Source organism: Heterodontus francisci, chromosome 42 (assembly GCF_036365525.1).
Source record: "Heterodontus francisci isolate sHetFra1 chromosome 42, sHetFra1.hap1, whole genome shotgun sequence".
Classification (NCBI taxonomy): domain Eukaryota; kingdom Metazoa; phylum Chordata; class Chondrichthyes; order Heterodontiformes; family Heterodontidae; genus Heterodontus; species Heterodontus francisci.
Window position 1 is genome coordinate 16,962,655 of NC_090412.1, and position 15,284 is coordinate 16,977,938.

At 43.1% G+C, this 15,284-nt stretch overlaps 1 protein-coding gene across 2 annotated transcripts in view; it reads right to left on the reverse strand.

Annotated features, from left to right (window-relative positions):
- paox (polyamine oxidase) overlaps nucleotides 1-15,284 on the reverse strand; it is a 29,142-nt gene that overhangs the window by 10,118 nt on the left and 3,740 nt on the right. Inside the window, exons 2-7 of one of the 2 annotated variants that reach the window (XM_068020641.1) lie at nucleotides 10,272-10,761; nucleotides 7,175-7,374; nucleotides 5,088-5,343; nucleotides 3,805-3,917; nucleotides 3,573-3,730; nucleotides 2,547-2,795 (exon numbers count right to left, since the gene is read on the reverse strand). In XM_068020641.1, coding sequence (XP_067876742.1) covers nucleotides 2,652-2,795; nucleotides 3,573-3,730; nucleotides 3,805-3,917; nucleotides 5,088-5,343; nucleotides 7,175-7,374; nucleotides 10,272-10,761 — 1,361 coding nt within the window. In that variant the 3' untranslated portion in view covers nucleotides 2,547-2,651. Of the gene's footprint in view, nucleotides 1-2,546; nucleotides 2,796-3,572; nucleotides 3,731-3,804; nucleotides 3,918-5,087; nucleotides 5,344-7,174; nucleotides 7,375-10,271; nucleotides 10,762-15,284 lie in introns of those variants that run through there. The other variant, XM_068020642.1, reaches the window with a different exon arrangement.

The window sequence follows — 15,284 nt, forward strand, 5'->3', positions numbered from 1 at the left end:
CAGACATTTGATAGTTTTATTTTTTTCAGAAATAGAAAATGGATTTACAAGTGGCTAGGAAACTCACAGGTTGTGTGTAAATTAGAGCAGGAATTTGAAACTCAATCATTTGTTCATAAAGTGCAGCAATTAAGTAAATTTGTAATACCATCGATTAAAGAACAATACTGTACCAAAAATGTTGATTTTTCAACTATATTTATTGAAAAATTTGTAGCAACTTTAAGCACAAACCCCTTTTTCAATTCTGGCAAATAATGACATTGGAGTTGTGATTCACAGAATGTACTGCAAAACAATTCAGCCCCAGGTTGTTAGGCATTAAAAATTTGTTGATGGTTGATTAGTGATGGATATTGCCATCTCTGATCTCACATAATAATCTGAAGTAAATCTGCAACATCTGCTGCTCCTTCAGTACAGTATTTAGTTTTGGTTACCAAGCCATAAGGGAAAGCTTCAAACCAAGGAGGTGGTGCAAAAATAGAGCCTTTAGTCTTGCAATGGGGCAACTGGGTTTGGGGGGTTGGGGGTGGTTTGGTATAGAAGCTAACAAATTACATGGATGAGGTTAATCCAGGGCAGTACTTCTTGGTACAGCAGGATAGTGAAAGGTTAAAACTGGTGGAGAAAGTTTACTACAGAGGCCTGGACAAATACTTAGAATGGTTTTCCAGTTGGGGTTCATTCAAGAGTCATTTAGATTATACAATGGGGAGGGGAAATGTAGATTTTTATCGGTGGCCTCCCTTATCTATATTTATCTTGTAAACTCCTATTAAGGAAGTTATTGCATGAAGACTCTTAAGTAAAGTACTCTATTGCAGAAACAATACAAATACATTTTTGTTAATATATACCAGATAGCCATGGAAACATTTTTAATTTAAAGGACACAGAAAAATAAAATAAAAATGACCCTTTCAGCCTAAGGAAGCTTGTCTCTCCAGTATGCTAACTTTCCTAGCCTAACATTCAACTGTATTTTCAACAGCCTAATGTACTTCATCCTATTCACTTGCCTGACATATTATTGCAATAGTTGATCACCTCGAGAAAAGATTTCCTCTGTATCCTATATATAGCTAGATTATAAATGTGCTCTTTATAAATACATTTTCAATATCGCTACTATACATAATGCACAAAGGTAAAACAACTGAGAACAAGAGGTTCTGGGGAGAGGAAACCCAAATTATTTGTAGTTTAAGCAAGTTTTGTAAATATCTATGAGGCACGTGTCTTTCAATATCAGTAAAATGTGCAGCATTTCAGTCATATGATATATTGCTTCAATAAATTTGCTGTTACAGCAGTTGGCAAATAACTGTTCCCATTAAGTTGCCACAGCACTGTGATAAGCATTAGAAATTATATTCCAGGTACAGTACTGGACTACCCCTGATCAATGCCACATGAGATCTACTAGTTAATTTTAAAAATAAATTATGAATGTTGCTATTAAGTTAGCTTTTTGGCTTCTGGTAATCATATGATTATTCCAAAAGGTGATGTTGCTTTCAGGCAATATTAACCAAACTTAATCATGAAAACATTCCTAATACAAATGTGAAGATTAAGATTTTTCCTGGCAGGGCCAAGAAATGTAGAGTGGGCAGCGTTGCAGTAATTCAACTTGTTTCATTTTGTACTGTAATGGTAGTTGGCTATCTTTCAACTCTAGCTCTGGTATTTGCTTGAACAGGTTATCCTACAGTGGGGGTTCTCACTGACCTTGTCTTTCATCTCTCCTGCCTTTATTCGACTTTCCATATTGGCTTTCCCACCATGTGAAAGACCCTCTTGTGCTGCCGCCACTGCTGGCTATTTTTCCCCATTCTGTGGCATTGTCTGACTGAAAATGAGATGCTCAGACCTCATGTAGCACCGAGAATTGCTGCTACAAAGATCATAATCTGTACAAAGGGGACAATAGCAGAGGAAAAGAGCTAGTAGGAGTATTGTATATGCTAGAGCAGTGAGAAAGACAGAACAATGGTAGTAGGGCAATATGGGAATGGGGATAGATAAAAGCTCAGAGTGAATAAAGTATAGCACAAGCATAGAGTATAACCTGGCCTGAATCGTGGGATCCACAAGTTTTACTGTTGAAGATGCCCTAGATATTTTGTATACCATGAACAGGTACCTTCTTAAATTCTTTCTTTCAAAACAATGTTTCTCAAACCTTTTCTACTGGGTGCCACCAATAAATTCATATACTTATATAGCCAACTAAGGACAAAAAGTCTCTGGAACCTTGAATCTGTGAAAATACAGTTTTCAGTCCATGCACAGCAATATCATTCATTAAAACATTCTATAATGACTAACCCTTCCAATCTCTAACACAATTTAGATTGTAGGTTTGGACACCATAAGGATTTTATTAAAGACAGAGATGACAGGTGGACTTTGGTAAAGAATTATGAAGTTTTATATAATAAAAACAAGAAATGCTGGAACCACTCAGCAGGTCTGGCAGCATCTGTGGAAAGAGAAGCAGAGTTAACGTTTCGGGTCACTGACCTGAAACGTTAACTCTGCTTCTCTTTCCACAGATGCTGCCAGACCTGCTGAGTGGTTCCAGCATTTCTTGTTTTTATGTCAGATTTCCAGCATCCGCAGTATTTTTCTTTTATTATGAAGTTTTATAGTTTTGCATTTTTGGAAGTGAAAGGTAAATAATGATCATTCAAGCGATCGGCTTCCCTCCATCCTGATTGCAAGGCACCATGGGTGGTAGAATAAAATGTCCGGTGAGTAGCTTCACCAGCGAAAAGCACCTGCAAAGGCTAACAGTAATAATATAAATAAGGTTATGGAATCACTGTGTTAATCACAAATATATATTCCTGGACTTTTAATTTTAAAAGTTTATAAAAAGTTAATATTTCAGAAATGAGGGGAAAGGCAAAATGACCGACCAGTATAGAATACGTGAAGAGGGGGAAACATTTTTTTTTTAAAGGGTAAAGGATCAATAAAACTACGTTGTAAAAAGGCAAAACTCAAGGTTCACCATTCTTGGAAGTGGAGTCTTCAGAAGTGACAAATACCGTACACATGATTTGAAAATCAATTTGTCCATCAGATGGTCTCTCAGTCCAAACAGCTAATATGTGAACTTTGCTGCAGCCAATATAAATTGTGGCCAAAGACGGTGAGAGAATACGGACAACTGTTATTAACTCTGAAGATGGATTCATTGTTAGTGACAACTGACTGTTTGTAATGATACAGTTATCTAGACAATGGCATAAGAAGTTTTGTTCATGTGTGATCCATTACACACATCAGTTGTTTTAGCAGCCCTGCACTGCTGCTGTTTAACAGCTTATTTCAGTACATCTTTGGGATTTTCAAGCAGTCTCTAAGCCAATTTCAAAATCTCCCTCTTTCTCAATAAACTCCACAAGGAGATCTTTAAGAATTAAAAAAGCAAATTATTGTAATACATTTAATAGCATAATATTTCCTGTTTTAGCCTCCAAATTATCTAATAAAGTCATGTGAATCTCCATTATATAAATGTACACTATACTCAATTAAAAAACAAAATTGTACAGTACCTGTGCTTCTGTAGAGGTAAGTGGCAGAGGTTGTGCAATGACATCTATGTCATCTCCTGAACTCCCAACTGCAGTGTAACTATATGATCCCTTATTGTATCGATCACTATGCCATTTTGATCGTACTATATTCTTTGGTAGAGGTATCAACGGGTTTCCTAAATAAAAGAGCTTGTAAGTATTTTGTGCAGGTATGTCTTTATATACTGCTATAACATGTCAGAAAACGTACCTGTAAATCTACGTATGACTTGTGTTAAACAATTTTTGACTTCAGAATCAGATAAGCTCTCCATAAAGTTAGCTTCCTGCCCAGCAAGCACAGCTAAAATGACATGGCCATACCTGCAGATAGAACATTAGAGACATGAAAGCCTGAAAAAACCATGAATATTCATCTCCCTGCATCCATCCTGCACGTCAAAATTAAATTCAAATCTCATCAGTTCACCTGCTTGAATCCTTTGAGTGCTGTAACAACATATTCAACAGTATACAGATACTGTTTATTCCTTTATTTTCTGAATTTCGTACATTTGTCAAATGCTATTTAGCAGTTGAATCATTTAAGGAAATTAGTATTGACTTCTTAGGACTGATCAGAAAAATTCACTCAATAATTTTAAACCCTATATTTATCCCAATGTATTCAGTTCTGTTGAGTGAATACTTACCAAGTACAGTTACATGTTACCAGAGGATAATAAAATCGCAAGTGAAATGTCATCAGTATATGTCAAATCATTACAATTAAGTGGACATGAGAAATTCTACATTAGGAAGTGGTTACTGTGCATTATGACATTACTATGGGTTCGTGAAGTCTTTGTAAATGAATGGAATGTCATGGAAAACTCATTATTCTGCAATAACGTGTACATCAGTTTTATTGAGCTCCTTTGAAAGAAAAACTTCGTATTTTGAAAGCTAAGATAATCATTTTATACACAGAGCATCCAAAAGGTAGTCAGATTCAAATCTAAGTAAGTGAATTTGAAACATGCTTGTGTATAACATGATATCTGAATTTTATTATAGATCTTTGTATTCATTTATCTTGAAAATTGCAGATGGTTGTTGGCATATTTTGATTGAGTATGTTTTGATTTTACACCCTCACCCCAAGCCATATATTACAACAGTCTGATCAGTGTTAAAAACCAAAATGTCATCAGGGGCACCTGTTACTCTATTCTTTGCTGTTGATTTGCAGCAACAACATTACTAGCAGCGCAGCGTCTGCTGGTTTAATCCATACTTCCCCTCCCATCCACTAGCCCCCAAAAGAAATGTCCCTGTTTTCATAGCAGTTGTAGTATCAACTCTTGCTTAGCAATAATTGGCTGTTTACAACACTGACAGTGAAACAGTGCTTCTAATCAAATCATATTCTTATGTTTTTGTTAAGATATGCAACGAATATACTAAAATTGTTCCAGAAACAATATTTCCAATACAGGAAAGAATCACAGTGTTAGATACACACACATTTAAATATATCAAGTGTAAAATTACCTCTCTGCAGGCTGTAGAACAATAAAGCCAAAGATCTTCCTGAACCACGCTTTTTGCGGATCTGGTCGTGTACTGACCAGTGGAGATTCATCCTCCCAGACCAGTTTGATCAGTTCACATTCTGGTTCCCAAAACGGCTCCTCAAATTCAAGGAAGATTTTATTATTTGTCCCAAAACCCTGTTTCTGAATGGAATTAATTTTACTGGCAGGAAGTGGCGGACAAATGAAAGTTTTATAATGTTCCTTAAGGAAACCTAAAAAGCAAATGATATCATCTTGAATAGCAGGTTACATCCAAACTTTTTAAATACAGACTTGAGGTAAATACAGGGAACAATTAATACAGCTTTTGACACACTGCATTAACCAGAAGTCAAATCCAGGGACTAATGCTGCACAGGCCAATGTATAAAATAGGAGGCGAGATTTTAACTCATTCAAAACCCATCCACTTGCAGAGTTAAAATCAAGCCCAGGATGTTAATGCTACCAGGTTCATTAACTCCTCCAAGTTGGTTTCCCAAATAGGGTTATTAGAATTCAAAATTGATACACAATTCAATTAGACCCAATTTAATACCACAGCATTTGTGTTGAGTTTTTAGGCAACTTGAGGATTAGGGAGATGTTTGTGAAAATGGCATTGAACCTACAGCTCCTGATTAGTTTTCAATTGGAGATTTGAACATTTATATTGGGTCTATACCCCAAAAATGAGTTCTTTGTTCTTCTTTTGGGCCTCCTTATCTCGAGAGACAATGGATACGCGCCTGGAGGTGGTCAGTGGTTTGTGAAGCAGCGCCTGGAGTGGCTATAAAGGCCAATTCTGGAGTGACAGGCTCTTCCACAGGTGCTGCAGAGAAATTTGTTTGTTGGGGCTGTTGCACAGTTGGCTCTCCCCTTGCGCCTCTGTCTTTTTTCCTGCCAACTACTAAGTCTCTTCGACTCGCCACAATTTAGCCCTGTCTTTATGGCTGCCCGCCAGCTCTGGCGAATGCTGGCAACTGACTCCCACGACTTGTGATCAATGTCACACGATTTCATGTCGCGTTTGCAGACGTCTTTATAACGGAGACATGGACGGCCAGTGGGTCTGATACCAGTGGCGAGCTCGCTGTACAATGTGTCTTTGGGGATCCTGCCATCTTCCATGCGGCTCACATGGCCAAGCCATCTCAAGCGCCGCTGACTCAGTAGTGTGTATAAGCTGGGGATGTTGGCCGCTTCAAGGACTTCTGTGTTGGAGATATAGTCCTGCCACCTGATGCCAAGTATTCTCCGAAGGCAGCGAAGATGGAATGAATTGAGACGTCGCTCTTGGCTGGCATACGTTGTCCAGGCCTCGCTGCCGTAGAGCAAGGTACTGAGGACACAGGCCTGATACACTCGGACTTTTGTGTTCCGTGTCAGTGCGCCATTTTCCCACACTCTCTTGGCCAGTCTGAACATAGCAGTGGAAGCCTTACCCATGCGCTTGTTGATTTCTGCATCTAGAGACAGGTTACTGGTGATAGTTGAGCCTAGGTAGGTGAACTCTTGAACCACTTCCAGAGCGTGGTCGCCAATATTGATGGATGGAGCATTTCTGACATCCTGCCCCATGATGTTCGTTTTCTTGAGGCTGATGGTTAGGCCAAATTCATTGCAGGCAGACGCAAACCTGTCGATGAGACTCTGCAGGCATTCTTCAGTGTGAGATGTTAAAGCAGCATCGTCAGCAAAGAGGAGTTCTCTGATGAGGACTTTCCGTACTTTGGACTTCGCTCTTAGACGGGCAAGGTTGAACAACCTGCCCCCTGATCTTGTGTGGAGGAAAATTCCTTCTTCAGAGGATTTGAACGCATGTGAAAGCAGCAGGGAGAAGAAAATCCCAAAAAGTGTGGGTGCGAGAACACAGCCCTGTTTCACACCACTCAGGATAGGAAAGTATAAACTGTTATTGTGATATTCAGCTTCCAATGCATACCCGCTCATTCCAGGCGTGCTACATGGAATTAGCAGATCACATCATATACACACACAAACAAATAAACTCTTTTGCCGATTTTCTGAAAGGGACAAAATAAGACTCAAATTGTATATTACCTAAAGGAACAGTGACTATAACATGATCTGCTGGTATAGTATCGCCATTTTCACACTCCACCAGAACGGAGTAAGAACGTTCCAGTGTGTTAGGTGTTTTGAAGGATCCGTTCCAATGGATGCATTTTACTGGCTTGTTGTACGACACAATGTCCTTTGGCAGGGATTTCATCATTGCATCAATGAGGCTTGTAAATCCACTAAAAATATATAAAATATTAATTATGATCATGATCATTGTAATGGAATTGAAGGTTTAACTACTTTGATCAATAATTTCCTCTGAGTTTTAGTAAGAAACATACGATTGTGAATTTCAGCATGGATTGAAAAACTTTGCTATACAAAAGGTTTTGCTTCCTTTTTGCAAACAGCATAGTGAACTTGGGTGAGATTTCCATCTCTTAAGTGTATCTTTACCCTCAAATTTTATAAAAAGGTGCCACTGTGCTGGAGAGTCTTTGCTCTATTTTCCCCTATATCTATTTTTCACTGACATTACAAGTATGCATTCCATTGGGCGGAGTGCACACACCAACCAATGCAACAACACAACTGTCTATGGAGTTAGGTTGAAGATCAGCTGTGATCTCGTTGAATGGTTGAACAGGCCTGAGGAGCGAAGCCTATTCCTGTTCCTATGTTCCTAATTGCATCCATTTTGGATGGCATGTTGCTGCCCATTTGGGGCCTACTCAAACATTTCATTGGGCAGGCCTTGGATGGCTAACAGGCAGCTTTTTTTTTAAATTCGCTCGTGGGATGTGGGTGTCACTGGCCAGGCCAGCATTTGTTGCCCATCCCTAATTGCCCTCGAAAAGGTGGTGGTGAGTGGCCTTCTTGAACCGCTGCAGTCCTTGGGAGCTAGGTACAGCCACAGTGCTGTTAGGAATGGGAGTTCCAGGATTTTGACCCAGCAACAGTGAAGGAACGGCGATATAGTTCCAAGTCAGGAAGGTGTGTGGTTTGGAGGTGCTTGCAGGTGGTGGTGTTCCCATACATCAGCTGCCCTTGCCCCTCTAGGTGGTAGAGGTCACAGGTTTGGAAGGTGCTGCTGAAGGAGCTGTTGCTGCACTGCATCTTGTAGATGGTATACACTGCTGCCATTGTGAGTCTGTGGTGAAGAGAGTGAATGTGGCAGGTGATGGATCGGGTGCCAATCGAGTGGGCTGCTTTGTCCTGGACGGTGTGCAGCTTCTTGAGTGTTGTTGGACCTGCACCTATCCAGGCAAGTGGAGAGTATTCCATCACACTCCTGACTTGTGCCTTGTAGATGGTGGACTGGCACTGGGGAGACAGGAGGTGAGTTACTTGCTACAGAATTCCGAGCCTTTGAGCTGCTCTTGTAGCCTCAGCATTTCTGTGGTTGGTCCAGTTCAGTTTCTGGTCAGTGGTAACCCCAGGAGGTTGATCGTGGGGGATTCAGCAATGGTAATGCCATTGAACATCAAGGGGAAATGGTTAGATTCTCTCTTGTTTAGAAATGGTCATTGCCTGGTTTAATTTTTAAACTTTTGTCTTTCGCCTGGTTTTCCAGTGTGAATGGGTCGGCGGGTGTACAAAAATCACCCAATAGATTCCTTCAGGCTAGAAACATCCATTATGTAATATCCGCAATATCTGACTGCCTGTAATTAGAGTTACCTACACAATGTCTTTAGGATTTTTGCCAACTTGAAATCCATTTTCTCAAACAACAATCCCCTTCAAAAAAACATTAAGGATATCATCTTTGTTGCATTGAAGTTCTACAGATGCTGCCTCAGAAGTACTATAACAATTGGTTCCCTTTAGAAAGCAAGGGAAACCATACACACAAAGGGCTGACTCAGCACAAACTCAATGCTCCTCCTGCAGTACAAACACTGGCTCATCAGCATTGCCACTATCAGAGATATTTATTTATTTTTATTTAGAGATACAGCACTGAAACAAGCCCTTCGGCCCACCGGGTCTGCGCCGACCAACAGCACCAATTTTTACTAACCCTACAGTAATCCCATATTCCCTACCTACACTAGGGGCAATTTACAATGGCCAATTTACCTATCAACCTGCAAGTCTTTAGCTGTGGGAGGAAACCAGAGCACCCGGCGAAAACCCACACGGTCACAGAGAGAACTTGCAAACTCCGCACAGGCAGTACCCAGAATTGAACCCGGGTCCCTGGAGCTGTGAGGCTGCGGTGCTAACCACTGCGCCACTGTGCCGCCCAAATAATATATAATGCAGTGAATGAACAGTGATAATGCAATGAAAGATATGACAAAAAAGCTGTCAGTGTCAGACTTACACTGGGGAAAGACAATAAACATTTTAGCATTTTGTTCTGATGAAGGCTCACTGACCTGAATCATTAACTCTGCTTCTCTCTCCACAGATGCTGCCAGACCTGCTGAGTATTTCCAGCATTTCTTGTTTCCGTTTCAGATTTCCAGCATGTGCAGTATTTTGCTTTTATTGTTTGTGTTTTAGTGTTTTGTCTTGCTTTCTCTCCTTCTGCCTTCAAAAGCTTGCTAAAAAAAACTATTTCTTTGACTGTGCATTCATTCTGCCCTTTAAATTCCTTCACTTTCTGCTCAGTATCTACCTCCCTCCCTTTGTGAAGTGCTATGAGACGACACAGGTAAATTTTGAGAGACACTGTGCTGCTGGCAGAACCCTCGTAGGTAGCCAGGAATAAATTACAAAATCATGGACACTCAACTTTCCATCCATTAAATCAATGGGAAGACCCACAATCTTGTGATCCTCGTTGTGCGCATTGTATAGGGACTTGCAGAATTTACCTTGATGTGAGATGTGCTTTTTAAATGCAGGTCAGTTGTATGCACTGTATTGCAGATATTATTTAATGCTGCAAAATTGTTAAGCTTTCTTCCAGTATTAATTTAAACACCACATACCACAGGCTAATATAATTCAGGTCAGCATTCATTTTAGGACAGCTCTTGTGTGCCAGTTCTTCTTGTTGCACATGTATCTGGTTTGCATAAGTCATGAGGAGAAATAGAGTTGATGAGCTGGGTATTGCAAATTTGAAAGTCTAGATTTTAAAAAGAAAATGCAGAGACATAATTTTGCTCTTAACACCTACCCAGAAAAAACACAATCAATTCCAGGTAATAGGGTGTACTCCCCTAAAGGCTGAAGCGCTACAAGATCCAAGCTGTCAGTCCCAGAAATACAACACTCCATCTTGAATTCTACGTTCAGTAGAGCAAGTTTAAGGTTGCATGTTTCCTCATCATCTTTCCATTCTTCTGTACACTGAGCAATTTCAAGTTTTAGAAATTCACCCAAACTGTGGACAGGTTCCGTCTTTGACCAGAAGAACTCTCTGCTTTTCTGAAAAAGCATTGAATACAGTTTTTCCATGGGGGCTGTTATTTCTGGCTCGATTGTCTTTCCTGAGCTGGTATAATAGGTTGGCACCTCAGGTGGGTGTCCATCTCTTTGTACAGTCTGGTTCTCCTCAGACATTGCTTCTTCATCTAGAAGATCATATTGGCTGGCAAACTGAAATACAGCATTCTGCTTAGAAGGGCCATGGATCCACTGTGCTCCAATCTCTACCAATCCTTTGGCTGAATGAAAATTTAAAAAGAATGACATTCAATAAAATGCCTTGTGATATGGGATAGATTATCAGTCCAAGCATAGTCAATAGATGGAAAATCTAACCCTCTTATTTTAACAATTATTTGTGCTTACACTACTATATAGAACCATAGAAAAATTACAGCACAGAAAGAGGCCATTCAGCCCATCGTGCCTGTGCCAGCCGAAAACTAGCCGCCCAATCTAATTCCACCTTCCAGCACCTGGTCCATAGCCTTGCAGATTACAGCACTTCAGGTGCATGTCCAGGTAGCTTTTAAAAGAATTGAGGGTTTCTGCCTCCACCACCATTCCTGGCAGTGAATTCCAGACACCCATCACCCTCTATCTAGGCCCCTCATAATATGGATTATATGTATTAAAAAAAAACCCGATTCCAATGCAGCGGTGTTTGACAACACAATGGTGTGAAGGATTGAACCAGAACCATCCACTATTATGGCACATTTATTGCTGCTTCACATCCTACAATGAACACTGTTACAAATATGTATTACTACAAATTGGATGCTCCCTAGATTATTTTGTGCCCAGCATAAAGGACTGCTTCCCTAGGACAAGTGTTCCCTTCTCTTGAACCAAAACATGACCTTTTGGTGTGAAGTTATTTGCTTGTGACAATATGCTGCGAATTAGCTAATTGTAATTAATACAAAAGCACAGGCAGCCTTTGTTTATCCAGGTGGTGGAGAGACCATGATCAGTGGCTTTGATCCTGCAAGTGCTGTTTTTGTGTTTTTTTGGGGCGGGTTGGTTTCAGCACCATATTTACAGCATTTCACCCTTTGAGATTGGAGATCTACCGTGGTTGTTGTTTTCCTGTTGGTTGGAATTTTAGTGCCTGTCCCAGGAAAGCTTCAAGCAAAAAATGGCTGCAACCAACACCAGAGCTCCAGGTCAGCGGGAGCATAACACCATTAGGGTGACAGTGAAAGATAGCAAAGGAGGTGCGCCCATCAACCGTGCCTTCTTCATTAAGAAAATCCTGATCGAATGCTGTGGATTCCAAGCTGTGGACATCTTCTGCCTGCAGGACTTCCCCAGCGGTGGATAGTTCGATGTGACGTTCAAGAATATGGCGGGATGCATCAAGTTCCTGAAGGTGTTCAAGGAGAGGGGAAACCAGGTGCCGCTGTCCATCCTCATGGTAGAGCTGCTCTTCATGCAGCCGTCACAACGCAACTGGCTGGTGACAATCCACGTCTACAACCCTCATGTTCCTGTCGTGGATGTACTCACCTTTCCCGCCAGGTACGTTGAGGTGGCCAGCAGCAGCAGTGAGGTCAAGGACCCCTTTGGGACTTGGGCCAGCAGGTGGCAGGTCAAGGTGACCATGAAGGTCTAAGGTCGACTCCAATTTAGCCATCATCCATCCTCCCCCAGCTTCACTATCGGGGGAAGTCGAGGCTTCTTGGTTTACGCAGGGCAGCTGGTCATGTAGCGGCACACTGCAGCACAGTTGTCTGCAAGAACCACAAGCAGGAAGGCCATCAAACCAAGGACTGTAAGCAAAGTAAGTGCTGCAACCTGTATGGTGGGGCAGGCCACCTCTATAAGACCTGCCCCAAACACTGCCTCAGTTACGCATAGGCGGCAAGGTCACAGGAAAGGTTGGACGAAGGAACAGTGAATGTACCTCATGCTGCAAAAGGAGACCAGCAAACACCCCGCAGCGAGGAAAATCCATCGGAAAAGGAAAGCGGAGGCAGCTGCAACCAGCTACCCAACACCTACCCTGTGCCTGGAAACTCCTCCTCGACACACAGAATCCATGAAGGAGGAGGTAGCAGTGGGACAATCAGATGAGTGGCAAGTGGTCAAAAGTAAAACCACAAAGAAGAAGCCCAAACCAGTGGCAAGAGGAGGCCAACATCGGAGACGGACTACGGCAGCTGCTCCTCATTGGACGAGGAAGGGCCGGAAAGACGGCACATGCCAAAGAAGTGGCAGAATGCAAAGGAGCTGGAAGAGAAAGCCTCCCAGCCCCGTGGCGCTGGAAACAGCGATGGGCCCAGCGCGCCCCAACCCCAAAGTGCTGAACCCAGCGAGATGTCTAGCGCACTCCAGCTCCGGGAAGCCAGGAGCAGAAACATCCTCCAGGAGGAACAGAAGGGAAAGACACCACCAGCAGAAGACAGTCCAAACCATGCTGCCTACAAGACCGCCACCCCCCCCCCCCTCCGATGTCATCCCAGCGGAACAATCCCCCCACCCCGCTGCAGTGAGTGACCAGAAGGGTTTTGAGCCCAACACACGTGCAAGAGCTTGTTCATACTATGGGTATGCAGGAAAATACCCAAGGACTGGGACTAGTAAGGACACCTGGTGTGGTAAGCAACATCTAGTTTTAAATGGGTATAAAGATTGGTTCTATTGATGTGCACAGCGTTAATTCCACCATGTGATGTGTTTCGACCTTGGGGTACCTTGCCAAGGTCAAAGCCGACCTACTGTTTCTGCAGGAGTGTGGGATACCGCACCTCAGCACTTACAGGCAATGGTCACGATGGTGGTCCCACAGGCCATCAATCTGGTCAGGGGGAAATGATTCTTGTTCTTCTGGCCTGGGTATTCTGCTGCGGGGAGGTAACTTCACCATTTCCAAAGTTAAGGAGGTGGTGGGCGGTTGCCTCCCCGTGGCAGACATAATGTACAACAATGCTCTGCTCTGGTTAATCACCCACCCCGGTCCCATACAGTGAGTGGCTGACCATCCTCCAGCAGCTTCCACTGCTGCTGGCGACGTCCGGGCCAGTCATTCAGGCGGTGACTTCAACTGCATCATTGATGGAGCTGGTCGATCCGGCAGTGACGACAGCAAACTGGAAGCTGCGTCCAGATTCCTAATGGAAACAATAAAAGATGCCAAGCTGCACGACGTCTTCAGCAACCCTGCAGACGGAGTGCAGTGTAGATACACCTGGTCAAGGCCGTTCAGATCTGCCCATTCCAGGATTGACTTCCTGTTTGTGTCCCATGCTTTCACGGTCCGATCCACCGATGTCAAGTGGTGTTATTCTCTGACCAGTGCCTCCTACTGGCTGACTGTCACCTACAGGATGACCGACAGGTTGGCAGGCAGACATGGAAGCTGGATGTAATACTGCTGACCCCAGAGAACATTGAGGAACTCAAAAGGGATTACAGAGATTGGACAACTGTGAAACCCCTCTGAGTCTCCGGTGCACTGGTGGAAAGCGATCAAGGCAAACATCCAGAGGTTCTTTATCCTCAAAAGGTGTTCAGAAGGTGAGAAAGAGAGACAGAGAGAAATGTCCTGACTACAGAAAAGAATGCAGAATCTGCTCCAGCTACAGTCGGTGGGGGTCGAGGTCAAGGAGGCTCTCCAAGAGGTGAAGAGCCAGCAGGCTGCGCTCTTTGACACGGAGGCCTCCAAGATCATCTTCCGGTCCAGAGTCCTCTCCGTTGAGCAGGATGAGACATGCTCGCATTTCTTCTTCCAAACGGTACAGAGAGAGAGCTCTGTGATCAGCAGCCTGAAGGAAGAGGACGGCTCGGTGACATCATCGCAGTCTGACATACTAAGGATCTGCAAATCCTTTTACGCCGGGATGTACGTCGTGAAGCCCATGAACATGGCCTCCCAGTACTTCCTGTCATCTATCACGGAGGTCTTAGATGACAGCACGTGGGAGAGTCTGGACAAACCGCTAACTCTGGATGAGCTGACAAAGGCCATCAGGTCCTTCGAGACGAGTAAAACTCCCAGAAGCGACGGCTTACCAGTGGAGTTGTATTCGATTCTGTGGGATTGGATCGGCCTATACCTGCTGGAAGTATACGAAAGTATGCTTCTGGCCGGCAGCATGTCAGAATCTATGAGGAAAGGCATCATCACCCTCATCTACAAGCAGAAGGGGGAAGAGGGCGGAAATCAGAAATTGGCAGCCCATCTCACCGCTTAATGTAGACTACAAGATTCTGTCCAAAGTCATAGCCAGTCGAGTCAAGTCTGCTCTGGAGTTGTGATTCACCCCGATCAGACCTGTACTGTACCCAGCAGGACGGTCTCTGATAGCCTTGCATTACTCAGGGATACGATCGCCTATGTAGGGACAGGAGGGTGGACACCTGCCTCATCAGCTTGGACCAGAAGGCTTTTGACAGGATATCGCACACCTACATGATAGACGTGCTTTCCAAAATGGGGTTTGGGGAGGGAATCCACAATTGGATTCAAAACATTTCTCTATAAAATCAGTAGCGCAGTCTCAATCAATGGGTGGGAATCAGAAAGTTTCCCAAATAACTCTGGAGTCAGACCGGGCTGTCCTCTCTCCCGTCTTGTTTTTCTGCTGTATCGAAACTTTTGCTGAGTCCATTAGGAAGGATGCGGGCATAAGAGGGGTGACAAGTCCTGGAAGTGGTGACACTCAGGTTAAAGCCTCCCTGTACATGGACGACGTCGTCGTCTTCTGCTTGGATCCGCTGTCCGTTCGCAGGCTGATGAGCATCTGGGACCAGTTCG